At 39.9% G+C, this 19,197-nt stretch overlaps 1 protein-coding gene across 5 annotated transcripts in view; it reads right to left on the bottom strand.

The window, feature by feature from the left end:
* The window catches only part of Washc3 (WASH complex subunit 3), a 45,351-nt gene extending 26,683 nt beyond the window's left edge, over positions 1–18,668 (bottom strand). For 2 of the 5 annotated variants that reach the window (XM_040755123.1, XM_040755122.1), the window contains exons 1-5: positions 18,519–18,668; positions 17,715–17,813; positions 6,023–6,088; positions 3,693–3,800; positions 474–605 (exon numbers count right to left, since the gene is read on the bottom strand). In XM_040755123.1, coding sequence (XP_040611057.1) covers positions 474–605; positions 3,693–3,800; positions 6,023–6,088; positions 17,715–17,813; positions 18,519–18,569 — 456 coding nt within the window. In that variant the 5' untranslated portion in view covers positions 18,570–18,668. The remainder of the gene's footprint in view (positions 1–473; positions 606–3,692; positions 3,801–6,022; positions 6,089–17,714; positions 17,814–18,518) is intronic. The other 3 variants (XM_005067974.4, XM_005067973.4, XM_040755124.1) reach the window with 3 other exon arrangements.
* Between the last annotated feature and the right edge of the window lie 529 nt (positions 18,669–19,197).

The raw sequence follows: 19,197 nt of genomic DNA on the forward strand, positions 1-19,197 counted from the left end.
TATGACACAGCCAAGATTTCAAATAAAATAATAATGATAATGGCACAAATCTACACTAAACTGTTAACCTATGTCAACTTGAGGTATAATTGATTTTAAACTTCTTAATTTATTTACTTTTGTTTTATAAGTATTAGAGCTTTGCCTGCATGTATGTCTGTATAAGGGTGTTGGGTTCACTAGAACTGGAGTTACAGACAGTTGTGAGCTACCATGTGGGTGCTGGGAATTGAACCTGGATCCTCTGGAAGAGCAGTTGGTGCTCTTAACCACTGAACCACCTGCCCAGCCCTGTGTAATCGATTTTAATGGGAAAGATTGGAGTTCTGGTTTCTTCTTATGAATGCATTATTAAGTAGGAAAGAAGCAAGAGACTAGAAAACTTAGTCATTGAGGTTAGCAGTTTTCTCAGTTTGAAAAACAATAGGGAACTCTCCAGGGTTAGACAAAGAAGACAGACCAAATCAGCTTACCACTTGGACCATCTTGAGGTATCTGGCATATCTTGGGTCCTTGGCTACAGTTAAGATATTGTCTGATGAAACTTCACTTTCCTGTGGTCCAGAATCTTGTGTACTGTCCTGCTGTAGAGAGTTTATGGAAATCTTTAAACAAATCACAGGAAGCATCTATCATGTGTCTTAAAAGGGACGTTTATTTTTATAAGGCAAAAAAATCTTTTACAAATTATATTCTTATATTTAAATAGCAATAATTTAATTATGGCTAATATGTTTCTAAGTACCTATAAATACTTACAAGCTAAATTTATATCACTAATACATGTTCCTTAAAATGCAAATGTATTCTTGGCATCAGAACTTTCAGTTTTCCTTTATTTATCCCATAAAACATGATGGGTGGCTGTATCAGGAACCTAATAAAATATTCTGGTTTTTCAATTGCTCAACTAATGGACAGTGAGTTACTTTTCTAGGTATCTACCACATGTCCTATTGTCCCCTCATTTATTAAGCCATCATATTCTAAATGGACATGGTGATTCTATGTTTTTAGAAAGCAATGCTCAGAGATTTCTCGGAGAAAACCAGATTCTTTGGCTTTGTACATTTCATATGCTGATGAGCAGTTATTAATGGTCACAAAGTTGACAGAGTGGCTAAAATACTAAATATTAGTTTTAGTGGCACTGTACAGTGCTGTGTTACCAGAAGCTTGGGGACAGGGAAGCCCTGTTAAGTGCACTGTGAAGACTCACCGGCACACAGGACTTGGTTTCCCTACCAATCTGAACACACAGAATAAACTTATTTTTTGTGACTTTCAGTCAGCGTTGGCATAATGCTGCTACAAAGAATTTCTTCTGCAGATGCCATTAGTCTTAGGTCAACGTATCTATGCTACAATGTGGACAAATTACTATTTCTAAAATCTTTAGTCTTAGCCATGTGGTAGCAGCATACTCCTTTAATCCTAGTACTCAGGAGGCAGAAGAAGGTGGAGTTCTGAGTTCAAGGCCAGCCTGGTCTATAGAGCGAGTTCCGGGACAACCAGGGCTACACAGGGAAACCCTGTCTTTAAAAGGAAACAAAACAAAAATCTTTAGTCTTTAGAATATGGACATAATTTATGTTTATATATTGAAGTTTTTCTCATATAATTTATATGTAATCCAAATCTTAAAAAAGGGAACTCTGAAGCAATAAAACAAATACAAATTGGTTTCTTCCTCTGTGATATTGTTAAATGCTACAAAAGTGGTTGACAATATGCATGAATATATATATGTACATATAAACATATATATATTCATCTGCAAATCATTTAAACACAAGTTCAAAACACTGCTAAACATAAAAAGAAAAATATTCAAGCATATTTTTAAGTCTGTATGCACAGCTCACTCAAAGCCCTGTGGAGCAATGAGAAGAACTACCTCCCAGTCTAACAGTTTTCAGCTTTCAGCTGTGACCTTGTGCCTGTCCATCAAGGCCTCACAGGTTTAATTATTATGCACTATCATACCTCTACTATATGAATGGCCCATTAAGTCTCACAATCCTTCTCTCAACTGCCTGTCATTTCATTTTCAAATTGATCTCAATCTGAATAACTAGATACTCTCCTGTGAGCAATGATAAGACCTGAGCCCTGAAGCTAAAGCTGCATAAAAGTCAGTAGAGAAACCTAAGGATTTGAACTCATAGTTTAGAAACAGTAATAAAGGGACAACTTTGTTATGGTTTTGTGTTGAGGCAGGGTATCGTGTAGCCTAGAGTGGCTTCCAATTCACTACATAGCCAAGGATGACCTTGAACTCCTGATCCTTCTGCCTCCACCTCTCATGTACTAGGATAGCTGAGTTGACAATAATAACCATGAAAATCTGCACAAGGCACTATTTAAGCCCCTTTCAAAGTATTTTATATAAAAACATACTAGTTAATGTCTATGAAGAACAAATGAGAAGTTGATCTCAATGTTAACATGCTCAAGAGTCATTTTCTCAGGCAGATCAACCAAAACTCACCACAATTCTATAAATGCAGAAAGGCTACAAAACTTCCAAATACTCTAAATGAATTAATTTACAACTCAAAAATTATCAGATGTGTAAAGGTGTTCCTGAAGCTGCAAATCAAGAAATTCAGGTGTGATTAGCAGGAATAGATATATGGGGATCTTCATGAGAATACTGAAATCTGCATCTGCTAGGAGTCTCCTATATACAGTGGCATTGTGTCTGAATTTAACTTACTCTTACCCCAGAGTGTGCTTTAGTCCATCTCTATATTACTTATAGTACCTTTTATAATGTTAATTGTCATGTTGTTTAAGGAATAATGACAAGGAAAAGAGTACAAAGATGTTCAGTATAGATGTAAATTCTTTTTTTTTTCTTTTTTCCTTTTTGATTTTTCAAGACAGGGTTACTCTATAGCTTTGGCACCTGTCCTGGAACTCACAGAGATCCCCCTGTCTTTGCCTCCTGACTGCTGGGATTAAAGGCCTGTGCCACCACTGCCTGGTTTAGATGTAAATTCTTTTTCTGAATACTCTCAATGTGTGTCTAGGTGAATCCCAAGATGCAGAATCAGGCATTGAAGACCAACTAACTCTATTTGCGTGATGTGGTTTTTCTGAGGATTAATGTATTCAACTATAAGAAACACTTAGAAGTATGCATGTATTGACACACAGCAAGCTTCCTTTGTCAGCCACTAACTTTATTAACAACATCATTTTGACCTAAAAATACTATATGAGAATATTTCTAGGTACAAATGCAATATTCACTTACAAATGATGTCTATCTTGTTAATATTACTTTAGTGGGTCACCAGAATTTTGGTGATTGTTTTATTTTGTATTTTAATACCTCACTGAGATGTGTATATAATGGAGATTTTTAAATAAATAGTAAAAAGCTTTCAATGTATAGAAGCATAGAGGAACATTATGGCATAAAAGCCAAATGTGCAGTGACTCTAATTAAGATGCTGATTCAAACAAATCAGCTTCAAAATTACACTTTTCAGTTCATTGGAATATACAGACTTTGGGTCTTGTTAACTTTGATATATATATATGTACACATTTCCTCTGAATGTGTTCTGTAGCTTTAGGTTTTATAATTTGACTCCTAAGAGTCTCACACTCAGCATCTTCCAAGGTCTAAGCATAGGGCTATGCAGCCCAACTAAGGTGTCTCCTGTAAATCAGACTCTTACCTGTGGCTGCTCTGAAGCGCTTTCAGAATGTGATTCATTTGGGACAGCAGTGACACTTAGAGGAGACACTTCAACTGTGACATCCTCTAGGCCTGGGATAGATGACAGCTGAGAAATGTAAATTAGTATTGGGATATGAAGATCATTTCAGTGAACACAAAATCCTTTTTACCTGTGGGTTCTTACTTCGCTCCCTTAAACATATAAAATTATGTAGGTTCAGAATTTCCATCTTTAATCTCCATGTCATAAACTCAAAGTGAACACCATTTGCAACACTTTTGTATAATTTAGTTGATGACTCTTTTTTTCCTAAAATAATCATTAAGGTTACAGAGTGTTTTAGTGCAGGCTTTGAGGGTATGGCTTTGGGGTCTGCCTACCTTTCTTACACCTCCATTTTTATTGCCTGTAACAAGGATGAGGAATGAGGAAATTTTCCTTATGAAATCATTTTTGAAACATTTTTATTAAAAATGACTTGCTAAAGAGGAGCACTCTGTAGCACATGGTATATGTGTGATATAAGTGTGTGTGTGTGTGTGTAGCTGTGTGGGGGTTAGCAAGCATGCGTGTGTACATGTGTGTGCATGTGATGTGTGTGTGTGTCTGGTCATGCGCTGGAGTCTTCCTCGCTGTCCCTTCACCATCTTCTGAGAAAGGGTCTCACTGACTCTGGAGAGCCTCCACTTGGAGGGTATCTGGATCCTCCTTTCTGTCTGAACTCAGGTCCTCAAGCTTGTACAGCAAGCATTTCACTGAGCCTTCTATCCAGCCCTCGAGCACACTTTAAGTTTCAATTATATGAGATATGTCTTTACATTTTAATACATGAAACTGCTCATTTTTCTTTTTGTAAAAATTTATCATTGAATGTTACTAAAATGTGCTTTTTTATTCACAACAAATGGGCATATTGTCAACATTCTGGACTAGAATGGTAGCATTTTAAAACAGAAAAGATAAGCATGTGGTTTTAGATTTACAAAAATCCTTCCTGATGTTACCTGGTAATATGATATGTATATCTATCAGATGTTTGCTGGCTGTGGGGATTATACTACAGCTGGGTAAATACTAAGGTTGACTCATCCACATAGAAACATAACTCGTTCTTGCATGGAGCACCTTAAAATTCCCCAGCCATTAAATAAGACACAGTTCTAAGAAAGGGTAGGAGAAACCACTGGTGACAGGGTCTCAAGCATAGAAGTCATTGAGTAGTGTTGACTGAAGACCGTGCTTTGCAAAGTGGCAGTGGCCCCAAAGTCACAAGAGTGTAATTGTGACTGCTAGAATATCCCCAGCATATTCAAGGCAATGTAGTCTAGATTTCTATGCCAGAGAAACAGTCACAGGCAACATACTTGTTGAAAGTTCATAAAGGACAGAGAAAGTACAACTGTACCTTTACTTCCTTATTCTAATGTGAACACAAATTTTTCCACTTAAATGTGTAGTAAGTATTTTGATCAATTAAAAAAGTTAAATTCACTTTTGGACAAACATATAGACACACAGACACTGAACACTTTTATGGAGTATCATGGTATGAAGGACAAAAATCACAAAAATACAGCAGAATTAAAAAAAAGCAACACTGTGTTTCTCCTTTATCTCATCAGGAAAAAACATTTACAACATTACACATTAAAGCAAGTTACAATTAAATGTGTCATTTATAAAAATCTCTAGGCTTCAAATAAATTTTTTCCCAAGTAACATGGGACCTTTTGTTTGTTGCTTTGTTTCTTTCATTTCTTTTTTAAAGAGACAGTCTCTTTCTGTATACATTGGTTGGTGTTGGCATCAAATTCATTATCCTCCTGCATCAGCCTCCTGAGTACTGGGATTATCAATATGGACTACCGTACCCAGCTTCTTGGCAATTTCTGATTTCAAACTGGTATTCTTCAGTAACTTTCAAGATATTTACAAATGAAAATATCAGATACTTTTTATAAATTTTGTTCGGGAGACACTTAAGTTTTATTCTAACTATTATATTATTGTGGCACTATTTCTACATTATAACCATTAAAATAAAATAATTTTGAGTTTCCGTTAAATAATGTGAACTAAGTAAAGGCTTAATTTGCTAACATGACATTTATATTGTACTTTTAATTGGCATAATAGAACTCTCAATCTGAGTTCATTTGAAATGACTAAGTTAGTGTTTATAATAAACACCATTCATTGCCTTGCAATTTTAATACATTTTAATTTTAAACATACAACGCTGTATCACTTCACAGATACATTCTAAATATGACTGAGAAAGATGGTATACATACAACAAAGTTTATCCTGTATTTAGAAATACAAACCTTTGCATCTAAAATATTGAGAGTTGTTTCAATTTGTTGAATACGAAGAGAAAGGTCTGCCAGTTTCTAGAAAAAATTAGAGACACAGAATAGAGTATTTTATTAACACGGTGAAAAGATTTGAAAGTTACAAAATGCATGACTTAAACACTTATTTTCCACTGTTTTCACAAGAGCAGAATAAGAACAGTATGTTACTAGAATGTGTCATAGTTTCTATATATGCACTTGTAGAAATGTTAACCTTCAACTTTCTTAAATTTGTCACCAGAGCAATAAACCACAATACAAACTCAACCAAGGCCAGTCTTTTCATTCCCAGGACCCAGAAAAGGATCTGGAATGTAACACAGCTTAATAACTACTTGCAAATGAGTTTTCCATAGAAAACAAGAGAAAGAATAAAAACTAGTCTAAGACAGCCTCACAAAGAGTCTACCTGTAGAAACTACTTAGGCAAATAAGCAAATATAATTTGGTCCAAATTCAAACTTCTCAAGTTTGAAAAGTAAAGGGGGGGGTGAGATGGGAAGATGAACAATTCATTTTAGAAAGAATTAAAAGGGAAAAAAAGAGTTCTAAAGAAGCAAAATGGAATACCTACTATCAAAACTCAACGTAAGCCAGAACAAAGCACGGCATGCCCTAATTCATTCATATAATTAAGTTATCCATCTGGCCCTAGGGAGACGGTTCAGAGGATAAAGCACCTACCACTCCAATGTGCAGACTTCAGTTGGCATCCCCAGCACCCACATAGAAACCAGGCAGGCATGGTGGCCCACCAGAAATCCCAACACTTGGGAAGTAGAGACTGGATTTCCAGAGCAAGGTAGGTGGTAGGACAAGCTGAATCAGTGAGCAGTGGGTTCATCAAGAGACCCTGCCCCAATAAATATAGTAGACAGTGACTGAGGAAAAGACCTGATGTCCGCTCTGGACCCTACGTGCATGCAAACTTGTACACATATGTACCCATACCAATACATGCAATGTACTACATTTACAGTCATCCATCCACACACATATATACTTTGACAAATAAAAGCTAGCATAATGAGGTACAATCCATAAGAACATTTACTGAATGCCTTGATTCTATACATTATCTTATTTTGCTATACATTCCAGAGGGTTAGTCATGGCAGCCACAACATTTTGTTTGCTACCTGGCATCATATAAAAATCCTTATTAACAGCAGAAACGTAATGCCCCAAGGCCATTTTGTCCACAATTAGGAGTACAATACTGAGTACTTAGTGCTGTACAGGACACTTGGTTGTTTTAAGCAGGATCTATCAGTGCTGCCTATGGAGGTTGCAAGCGGGATCACAGCAGCTCCCACCTCAGCCCAAATAGCTGGAATGGCAGGATATATCACTGCGCCTGAATCTCTCATCTGAAATGTAAATAAAAGCTGCTTTCTATTTTACCTTTCATTGTACTTTTGTCTCTCTCACCTTTGCCAGCTGAGATGAAGATGTATAATACTCCATCTCCAATCTTGGGAATGTTAACAAAAGCCCGAGTGGATTTTGGAGCAACAATATCAGAGGACAGAAGAGAAGAAGCTTCTTTTGGATATAGCAATTGTTCTGATTACTAAGATCCACAAGAGTGGTACATGAGTGAGACAGTACTCCAATATTATTTAACTTCTATGTTACATTTTTTACTATACTATCACACCCTTTTCTCATAACTGATGCAAAGTGTACAGCTATATAATACTTGTTTTTATTCTTTATTAAAGGTAAAGTGTATTTTAAGTTATGTGTATGTGTGAGTATGTGCATATGAGTGTAGGTACCCATGGAGGCCAGAGGAGGGCGTTAGGTCTTCCGGCGATGGAGTTACAGGCAGTTGTGAATCACCTAATATGGCGCTGAAACCAATCCTGGGACCTCTGTAAGGGGGGCTCATGCTTTTAACCACTGGGCCATCTGTCCAACCTCAGAACGCTTACTTTTAAAGCAATCATCTGGAAACCAAACACATTTAAGTTAATTTCTGCTTTTGGTTTCCTTTTTTTTGATAGGGTCTCACTGTGGAGCTCACATTGGCTTCAAACTTTCAGTACAGTCCAAGCTAGCCTCAGTTTTCAGTGTCTTGTCTCAGTCTTCCCTGTGCTCAGCTTACAGCCTGTATCCCTGGGAGAAACTTAGTCTTAATGGCATCGATGCTAAGTTTAAGATTTGTTCATGGTGAGCTGTTATGTAAACATAAATACAAGTTATAAAACATGTCATGCTATCCAAATTATGGGCACATTCCTGAAAATCATGGAAATTCAATTTTGGCAAATTTAATAAGTTGTTTAATTCACTAGAGAAGAAATCTTACAACAAATTAATTTGTATAATGATAAATACCATATGTGAAAAATGAGCATATTGGTTGAAGAAAAATGAACATAAAGAGTTCAAAATTTACTATTTTATGTATGTGTGTACATACGCATGTTAGTGTGTATGTGAGAGTGCACATACATATGTATCTATGTGGAGGTCAGAGGTCAAACAGGCATCTTCCTTAACTGATCTCATTTAAGTTTTGAGACAGGGAATTCCCTGCACCTGGAGCTCTCCAGTTCAGTTAGATGGCCTTGTAAGAATGCCCTAGGAACCCTCCATCTGCCCTCCAGTTCAGTTAGATGGCCTTGTGAGAATGTCCCAGGAACCCTCCATCTGCCCTCCAGTTCAGTTAGATGGCCTTGTGAGAATGCCCCAGGAACCCTCCGTCTGCCCTCCCAACACTGAGGTTAGATGATGTGCTCTTCCCTGCCTGACTTTCATACGAGCTCTCAGGCATCTAAGTCCAGTCCTTGTGCTTTCATGAGAAGCATTTTATTGACTGAGTTATTGCTACAGTTCCCCAAATTAGGCTTTATGTTTTAATACACCCACATAAATATACACTTTTAAACAGATTTAATATTATAAATGTCTGAGCATTTGTGTGTGAAATACTGTGTCTGCAACACATCATTCAAACCCTCACACCAAGTCTATGAAGTAGGAATGACTTTGCTCATTTTAAGAGAACAAGAAACAAAGTGAAATTTCATACAAAGTGAAGTAACCTGAACCAAAGCACTTCAAATCTAGACTTGACAGGAGTTTGCTACAACATGATGGTAGATCCAGGGCCACAGACTGTTGTTCATTACCTAGAATTGGAAAACAATCAACCAGCTTCTCAGTAAGCTCTGGACTATACAGATTGGAAACCAAGATTTTCTGATTTGGAACATTTACTAAGGTGGATGCCATTCACCTGCAATTATTATTATTATTTTAAAATCAGTATTAAATGTTCTCATGATTGGAATATAAAACTAACTTGTCACTGAGTACTGAATGCAGGATTTACATAAGGTTGACTAAGAATGGAAAGACAGATCTTAGCGATTGAGGGGTAAAAATATCTGTTTAGAAATCTACCTACCTGAATAGACTCAAGATGCTTGGGAAAAAGGAATCACTTCAGAGCAATAGTTTTCTCCCTCTCTGTATGATTTTAAACTACTTTGGTACTGCCAGCCTTTCATTTGGAGCTCATTTTACCTACTTTCACCTGCCACCGTCAAAGCCTCAGAAGTCATGAATGATTTCTCTTTCAAGACATGAAAGGCACTGATAGCAACACGTTAGCTTGATACCTTTGATAACTGTGGGGACAAGTATTTTGAACAGTAGTCTTTTCCTTATTTTGGCTACTACTACCTATGCCAAAGCTACATAAACCATTGTATTGTAAACATAATTTCAAGAAAAAAAAGCCTTAGCAGCTTTATGGTACATTGATGTTCTAAAAAACCCCTCCAAATAATCTAGTTATTATTTAAAAACTCATGAAGAGTGCTGCACTAGGAAATGATTCTCACAATTCTACAAAACAACAGAAAATCTGAAAAACACATAACACCTGAGATTCTCAAGCCTGCTCTAGAGAAGGTTAATTAATAATCCGGTGAATAATGAGATGACATAACTTTACGACTATAAAATGACAAACATCTGTAGCCACATCTCTAAAACAGTGTTTTAAAGTAGATCCCAACATACTCTGCTGTGTTGTGTGTCTTAGAAGCCAGTAAGGGAATCAATCAGTGACTTCATTAAGCCACATAAACTCTTAAGCCTCCCCACTATTAAGATGTAGCAAAAACCCAAAAAGGGTTTAAGAAAGACATCATTTGTTTGAATGTTAAGTTCAATGTGGGCCTAAAACTTGGATATAAGAGATAAACACTATAAATTTGTTAAATGAGAATTCTCAACACCTTTGCCTGTATTTAAAGGTTTTTGGATGAAAAAGATTAGCAACGATTTAAAATCCAGTATTGAGTGTACCAAATCTGAGTCAAGATAAAACATCCACACATCTTGTTGACACAGGGATGTTGAGCCGGTGATTCATTGTAAGACAGTGTCTGCCTGAATTTCACAGCAGTGAGAGCTAGGTGGTGGACATGGACATTCTGCTGATGGGAGTAGGAACAGAAATGTCTGCTGGGGATTTGTAAAGGAAGAGGAGATGACCCTAAGCAACTCTGTAACTTGGGTCTGGTTCAACTGCTTTCCTTTCTCTTGCCTCTGGTCTCACTCAGCAGGCAAAGAATTATTTACAAAGTAGCCTAGTATGCACAAAGTTGAGTTCTTCACAACATAAAAAGGTTTTTTTTTACTATTGAGTTGAATTCTTTATAACAATATAAAAAAGAGTTCTATACTGTTTTCTTTAGCAGAAAACTCTTTTTTAAAAAACCCAAAATATTTGTTTCAAATTTAATCCCACCTTGAGTTTAGCTGGCTGAAGTGCCACAGTTATGTCCAATTTAGATGGGGGGGCCTTTCTCCCTGTACTTCACTTCTAATTAAAAACAATAGCTGATGCTCATTTTTTTTCTTTTAGGGAAACAGTCATTTTCATTCCTGTTAAGGTATGCCAAACAAGGCCAACAGGCTTCCCAGGGATTATTAACAGATTAAGAACTGTTCCAGAAAGCACCGTCGAGATACATATAAAATATCTTCAACAGTTTCTGTAACTATAAAGATTGAGATACATACATATCTCCTGTAGTTTCCATGTCTATAATGATACTCCTTTCAGTAGATACAGAACTACAGAATGTACAATACAGAGGAGAGAGAGGCCTTTAGCTTCTTCACTTATGTAAGAGCTGGGGTCTCAGTCTGGCTCCTTGGGCTCTGTGTTGCTCTCAGCATCGTAGAGGGCCTCATGTAAACAGCTAAGGACAAACCCTGGGGACTTGAATGCATGTGGAACGAATGGGTAAAGAACAAACCAATTCAAATCATCCACATCTTAGTTTGTGGACAGGCCAAAGAGAGATGCCTGAACCTTCGATGGCAGGGTTGTGATGAGAAATGCATGTTATTCAGTCAGCGAGTAAGCACACAATAAAAATTAGTTACATCTCACTGAGCAAATAGCCAACAACTGCCAAAAACATAAAAAACTGCCAAAATATCAACCGTAAATAATAAATCACAGTCAGTTATCAAACATAAAGCATAGAAGGGCTGGACACCAGGAAGGTGAGCCAGGACTTTCCAGTTCCCGGCCGTAAGCAATAGCATTGATTTATCAGAGTTCCAGACAAAAACAGTTTCCCAAGAGCTAAGGAAGTCAGGTGAGCACTACAGTGGCCTGATGAACTCAAGGAAGACGCATTAAGAGAGAAGTGTGTTGAATATGACATCGACCGCTGATGTCCCTGAGCTCACTTTTCACCAAACCCCACACAGCACAGCCGTGAGGACACAGCTCTAGCTGGGGAAAAGGCTGGGTAGTTAGCAGTACCTTGCCTCAGAACTTACACAAAGACCACCCCAGTCAAATCCAGCACCGTACAAGCCCTGGTGGTCCCAGATACCTGGCTAGTACCGAAGATGGGGTTTTGAAGCCCATCTTCTGGTCAGATTTCAGAATGTCAAACTTCATGCCTGGCCCACTGACAACTCAAGGCTAGTGTTTTCAACCTCCAAATCAACCGAAGAGTCAAGACAGTCCATGGGTTAGGCTAGTCGCCATAGATGGTCTTCAGACCCACAACAGGGCCATGCTGCCCTGAGGGCCTAGGGTCTGGACTGCTCTCAGAACAAGGCTTACCCTGGGACAGAATAAGCCCTGGACTCAGCCTTCAAGCTAGCTTCTGTGAATTCAGGTTTCAGGTCTGCCCTAGATTCTAGCTCAGCTCAAAGCCAGGCAGATCACACAGCCTAAGCTTCAGGCCTGTCCCAGCTCCAGGTTTCTACCTCTGACTGTAAGACACCAGACTGACACCCAAAAACACAGCCAGGTTGCTCCCTACAGCCTTATTCTCCAGTCTGGCTCCAGAGCTTCATGTGCTAATGAACCTAGCCCAGTACAACCTTTGCAGACCTGTCATCCAGGCCAGCACATGCGGTCTCTGGACATGTGGCCCACAGTAACAGCCAGTACCCATTATCCCATACTCCACACTCACCTTGTGGATGTCTGTACCACATCTGCCACAGTAACACAGTAGACTCAGAATCCAGGCCAAACCTAAGCAGGCTCTAACGCCCTCACAAACCAAGGCTTTCAGATGACTGCTGCAGATCCAACCATCAGACTTGACAGAGTGGGCGAAGCCTCTGCCCTCAAACTCAGGATTCAGACCTATCCCAGAAGTCCCAGGGCTCAGGACTGGCAGGTGCAAAACCAAACTCTGCAAATTCAGACTCAAGGCCAATCACAATTCCAAGTCAGTCCCTGTGCCTTTGGGTTTAGGATGACCTATTAGACTCAAACTCTAGGTCTTCCCTTGCAGATCCATCCCCAAGGCTCACCTCATATGCCAATCAGTAAGTCATTTCATTAGATCCAAGCTCCATGCAGAGCCAAGAATATGAGATCTGTATACCAGTGTATACCAGCCTTTAATCCCAGGGAGGCAGAGGCAGGCGAACCTCTGTGAGTTCAAGGTCAGCCTGGTCTACAAAGTGAGTTCCAGGACAGCCAGGACTGTTATACTGAGAAATTCTGTCTCAAAAAAAACAAAAGAGGAGTGAGAGAGAAACACACACACACACACACACACAGAGAGAGAGAGAGAGAGAGAAACCAAATGCTCTAAAACATTTGTGAGAAATCAGACACAAATAACTATAGAGATATCCTGTGTTCATTGGTTTGAAGAATATTGTTAAAATGCACAAATGATGTAAAATGGTTTATAGATTTAACAATCTCTACCAAAATTCCAATGGATTTTTCACAAAAACAGAAATTGCAAAATTCATACAGGAACACACACACACACACACACACACACACACACACACACACACACACACACACACACACACACTCAAATTGCAAAAGGCAAACTGAAACAAGATGCGCACAGTTGGAAGCATTACACTACCTGGCAGAGATGGAGGGTCTGCGGGGCTCACCAATAGGGACGGCCATTCACCATGGCTGACCTGACTGTAGCAGCTGCTGCAAGCCAGACCTGCCAGAGGCAGAGAGCAACAGCGACCTCCTGATATGACACCATTCCCCAAGGTAACCAGCCAGCTGCCTGCCTTATACTTCAAAGGTTTGGTTCACTACAGTTACAGTGGGAAGCAAGGAGCATGTGGTCAGACATGCTACCTGGAGAAGGTCCTGGGGAAGGAGCTGAGAGTTCTTACATCTTAACTCACAGGCAACAGGAAGTGAACTGAGACACTGGGCAGTAACTTGAGCCCGCTTCCACAGTGACACACTTCCTCTAACAAGACCACACCCACTCCAACAAGGCCACACCTCCTAAGAGTGCCACTCCCCTTGGGTAAACATTTTTTTTTTCAAACCACCACACTGATTTAAAAACTGACAGCTACACAGACCAAACCAGCATGGCACTGATCAAAACAGGCCGGGGAATAGAACATTCCCCAAATTAAGCTGAACATTATGATCAGTTGATTTTCACAAGCATGCCAAGAACACACAATTGAAAAAAAGGACTGTTTCTTCAACAAATGGTGTTGAAGAGTTCACATACCATGCATGAAAAACAATGCAACATAACTAGAACACTCACATGTAAGGCCTGAAACCTTAAAACCACCAGAAAAAGAAAACACAGGAGAAGAACTTTTGGCAGTGGTATGAACAATGATTTTCCTGGAAATGACCCCAGAAATAGAAGCACCAAAGCAGAAACAGCAAATGTACTTGAAGCAAAAAGCTTCTGCACAGAACGAACCTGTCAGCAGGGTTAAGAGACACCCTGTGGAATGGAGATGTTTACAGACTGTCTATCTGATAGCAGGGTAATAAAAAATCTATAAAGAACCACAACTCAACAGTAAGAAAGCAAATAACTCCATTTTTAAAAATGGACAAAGAGGCTGGGCGGTGGTGGCACATGCCTATAGACAGAGTTTCTGTCCCACTGGGACACACAGCTGCTTGGTCCCAAATAAACACACACAGACTTTTATTAATTAGAAACTGTTTGTTCCACGGCTTAGTCTTCTTATTGGGTAGCTCTCTCTTCATTATTAACCCATTTCTATTAACTAAGTATTTCCACATGGTCTTATGTTATTGAAGAATCTTGCTCCCTCAGCAGCTACAGGATGTCTCCTTCGACACCTCTCTCTGCCTCCTCTTCCCAGAATTCTCCTCATCTCTGCCTATACTTCCTCGCAATCAACCAATTAAGAGAAACATATATACAGAAGGACATCCCTGATCGCCTTTAATCTCAGTACTCATGAGGTAGAAGCTGGTGGATCGCTATGATTTTGAGTCCAGCCTGGTCTACAGACTAAGTTCTAGGACAGTCTAAAGCTACACAGGGAAAGCCTGTCTCGAAAAAGCAAAAAAAAAAAAAAAAAAAAAAAATAGAAGACACAGAAATGGAATGGATACCTGGGGGAAAAATGTTTAACATCACTTATCATAAAGAAAAAACAAATTAAAACAGAATGAGATCCCATCTCACATCCATTGGAAGATCATTGTTTTTAGATCAACAATAATTCAAGAATTAGCATGAAGGTATAGAAAAGGCAGTTCATTTGAATTGCTGGAAGAAATGTAAGTTAATATAGACAGTTGAAAAAAATAGTATAGAAATTAAAAAAAAGAAAAGTGTAACTACTTTAATACCTAGTGGTTGCACTTCTGGTTGCACAGTCAAAGAAAGTGGCATCAGTGTGTGGAAGAGGCATCTGCTCTTTTTTGTTCACTATAGCATTATCACCAACCAGGATACAGAACCAACATCAGTCTCTACAAACCACACTGGATAAACAAAACATCATACATACATACATACATACATACATACATACATACATACAAGGGAAAACTCTAACCTTATGAAAGAGGAAATATGTCACCTTTTACAACATGGATGAATCCAGAGGATACCAATAAATGAACTAAGCCAGGCACAGAAAGACAAATACTATATGATCTCACTTGTAATATAAAAAAAATCCAATTTGGGTAGAGGCCATGAAATTTGAGAGAAAGCAAGGTGTGTGTGTGTGTGTGTATGTGTGTGAGTGTGTGTGAGTGTGTGTGAGTGTGCGTGTGTGTGAGTGAGTGTATGTGAGTCTGTGTGTGAGAGTGTGTGTGAGTGTGTGTGAGTGAGTGTGTGTGAGAGTGTGTGTGAGTGTGTGTGAGTGAGTGTGTGTGTGAGTGTGTGTGTGAGTGAGTGTGTGTGTGAGTGTGTGTGTGAGTGAGTGTGTGTGTGTGTGAGTAGTAGTAGTAGCAGCAGCAGCAGCAGTAGAAGGGAGGTCAAGGAAAAGGGGAAATAATTAAAATAGTAGTTATAAGAGGTGAGGATGGAAGGACTGGGAAGGTATTCAAAGGCAGAGAAGCTCAGGAGAAATGCTCAACAGATTTCCCGTACATTAAGGTGACTGTGGTTAATAACTAAATATAATCTTGAGAAGGAAGAGTCTAGAATTTGTGTTCTCTCCATCCCCCAAAAGGCATGTGGGGCAGCCCGCATGGGATGCAGCCTGATTTACATATTCCAGAGGGTACAAGAGACAAGGCAGTACGTTTTTCACCATAAAGACACACACTCAACTTGTCAAAATAAACCTATAGGAAAGAGAAAAGGCAATAGACTAACATGTAAGCTTTCCTCTGGAGGTGAAGGAAACACTAGGGGACATTGAAGGACGTGGGGAAAGTTAGGAACAGATCTGGAGGTTGAAAGGATGCATCATAAGGCACTGACTATCAGACAGTGGAACTCGAGACCTTGGACACTAGTTGTCAACAGGTGACACTCATTCTCCAGACAGTGAGAACTGGAGGACCTACAGAGCCAGGGGACAAAGCAGGTGACACTCACTCTCCAGACAGTGAGAACTGGAAGACCTACGAAGCCAAGGGGCTGTCCTTGCCGAAGAGCAGCTCATATCAAATTGCTTTCCTAGCCCTGTGTGCTAGTTTTGTTGAACTCAGCAAGGGCAACTGCACAACTGGAGGGCATCAATACTTGCTCTTGCTGCTATATAGTCTAACCTAGAGTGAAGAGAGGGGTGTTATAAATGGGAAAGGTGACAATCTTGGCGCACTGGTTATTGCCTGGTGGGTTCCTTATTCTACTTAGAGAAGCAGTGGTATAAGAGAGAGCATACTGAGAGTACCTGTACTTGCAAAGGACCCAGAACTGACTGCCAGCATCCCAAAGCTACATTTCTAGGGAATCTCATGTCTTCAAGCACCCAGTCTTTGGAGCTGGTAATGTGTTAGATACACAGAACTGGAGCCCTTACTGTCTCATTAGTGATTACATTTTGAGCAAAAGCTAAAGACATTTTGATAAGAACTGAAAGTTCGGGTTAGTGATGCTGCTCAGCTGCAGAGCACATGCCGACCCCTTCAAGACCTTAATCACAACCCACAACTTAATAAACAGCTCCAATTTTACACAAATGAGAAGTCTCCTGTCTTCAGGCAATTCTCATTAACAATCAAACATCTAACTTTGTGAAGGGTTTGCCTAATGCAAGACAATGTAAGATAACATTGCAATGACTCAGCTGGGAATCGTCTAGAAGGCTCTTTTATTTCCTTTTTAATACAATTTCAACATATATTCCCCCATTTTCCTCCTCATCCTTAAAAAAAAAATCACAAACCAAACCAAACAACCAAATAAAAACCTTTCTCAAAGATCAGGAGGGGTTCCTAGACCTGGCACCTAATTCAAAATTATGTGTTTAATTTTTACTTCACAAGTTATCCAGACATTTGCAGAGGGTATTTGCTTTTTAATGTACTTCTAGGCTTCCTCCCTGAACCACTTTGGCTCGAAGAATGCAAAGTAATTTACTAACAACACAAACATATACTTAAAATATAAATCTCTAGAGTAGGAAAATGAAAAAGAAACTTTAAAATAAAAAAAAATCAACTGTGAAATTGTGTGTGTGTCTCATAATTACAACAAACTTGATTGCACTATCTCACAGAAACATCTAGAATATGAATTCAGTTGAGGGAGGGTACAGGACTGACGGTAACAGAATCGAAGCGGTGCCAAGGTGTCTTAACACAGTTGGAGAAGGTCATGGCAATGTGAGTAAATGAATACTATAATTCTTGCTTCGCTCCATTAACCTGAAAGGTGGAAGGTGACTTCTTAGCTACTTTACAAACAGGACCTACCTCCTCACAAACAGTGGAAAACCGGTTGAGAAACTGCACCGTGTGCACCACAAACTGGTTTAGAAAGGCCACGGTTCTTTTCTGTTGAATAGCAGGCACCTGCGTTATGTAAAAACAAGCAAATATGATTCTTACAGGAGAGACATACACTGTGCAATCCTCTGGATATCTGGGTTTCATAAAAAGCATGATCTTGCCCTGTGACATGGATTTCACGGAGAGCTGAGAATAGTCACTGATTCGTTTTCCTGAACTGTGTGTGTGTCAAAGTGACAGGGGCTGCAAAAGTTTGAGAATGTGTTACACACACACACACACACACACACACACACACACACACACACACACACAAAACCACGCACAGGCACCCACGCAAGTAAAAGGGAGGAAGAGGGAAGGAGGAGGGATAGAGTGAGGGAGGGGAGAGAGAGAGAGAGAGAGAGAGAGAGAGAGAGAGAGAGAGAGAGAGAGAGAGAGAGAGAGAGAGAGAGAGAGAGAGAGAGAGAGAGAGAGAGAGAGCGCTTGAGGGTCAAAGACATAGTGTTAGAAGTGGCACTGTCCCCAGACTGTCAACCTTGGGCGTAGAGTCACGTGAGGTGGGGAGCGAAGGCTGCGAGGCAAATCAACTCTTTACTTAGCTCTCGAGGGACCCCTTCCAAGGTAGACTGCGGGGCTCCCCCTTCCCCAGGCTAGCAAAAGAGGGGCCCAGGTTGGGCCTGGAGATGTGGCGTCTCCCGGGGAACCAGGGCCCCTTGGCCAAGCTACTTCCCGGTTCGCCGGAAGCGTAAGTCATCTTTTACAAACCTTGGTCAGGTCTATGCCCGACCCCATGAGAGGAAGCCCATCCTCATCCATCTCCTCAGCGGATGGGGACCCCGGGACTCAGGCACAAGCCCCTCCCAGCCCGGTAGAGAACCCCGACTCCCTTCCCAAGTTCCTGCCTCCGGGGCCTTTCCGGAAGAAAGATGCCGAACCCACCAATCAATCGGTGACTTCGGAGAGCCCGCCCCATTGCCCTCGCTCAGCATTCTGGGATTGGTAGTTCAAGATACTGTTTGCAATGTAGGCCTGGGAATGCAGCTGAAGAGCAGCTGCTGTTTTAACTGTAAAATCTAAAAAGTACCAGACAGGCGCTTTAACCAGCTAAGACAGAATGGGAAAAGATATTCGCTAACCCCACATCTGACAGAGGGCTGATCTCCAAAATTTACAAAGAACTCAAGAAGAAGTCTCCAAAACACCAAAGGAGCCAATCAAAAAGTGGGCTGCAGAACTATATAGAGAATTCTCAATAGAGGAGTCTAAAATGGCTGAGAGACACTTAAGAAAGTGCTCAACATCCCTTAGCCATTAGGGAAATGCAAATCAAAACAACTCTGACATACCATCTTACTCCTATCAGAATGGCTAAAATCAAAAACACCAATGACAATTTATGCTGGAGAGCATGTGGAGAAAGGGGAACACTCCTCCACTGCTGGTG

The sequence above is a fragment of the Mesocricetus auratus genome, unplaced genomic scaffold (genome assembly GCF_017639785.1).
Source record: "Mesocricetus auratus isolate SY011 unplaced genomic scaffold, BCM_Maur_2.0 Super-Scaffold_100011, whole genome shotgun sequence".
Taxonomy (NCBI): domain Eukaryota; kingdom Metazoa; phylum Chordata; class Mammalia; order Rodentia; family Cricetidae; genus Mesocricetus; species Mesocricetus auratus.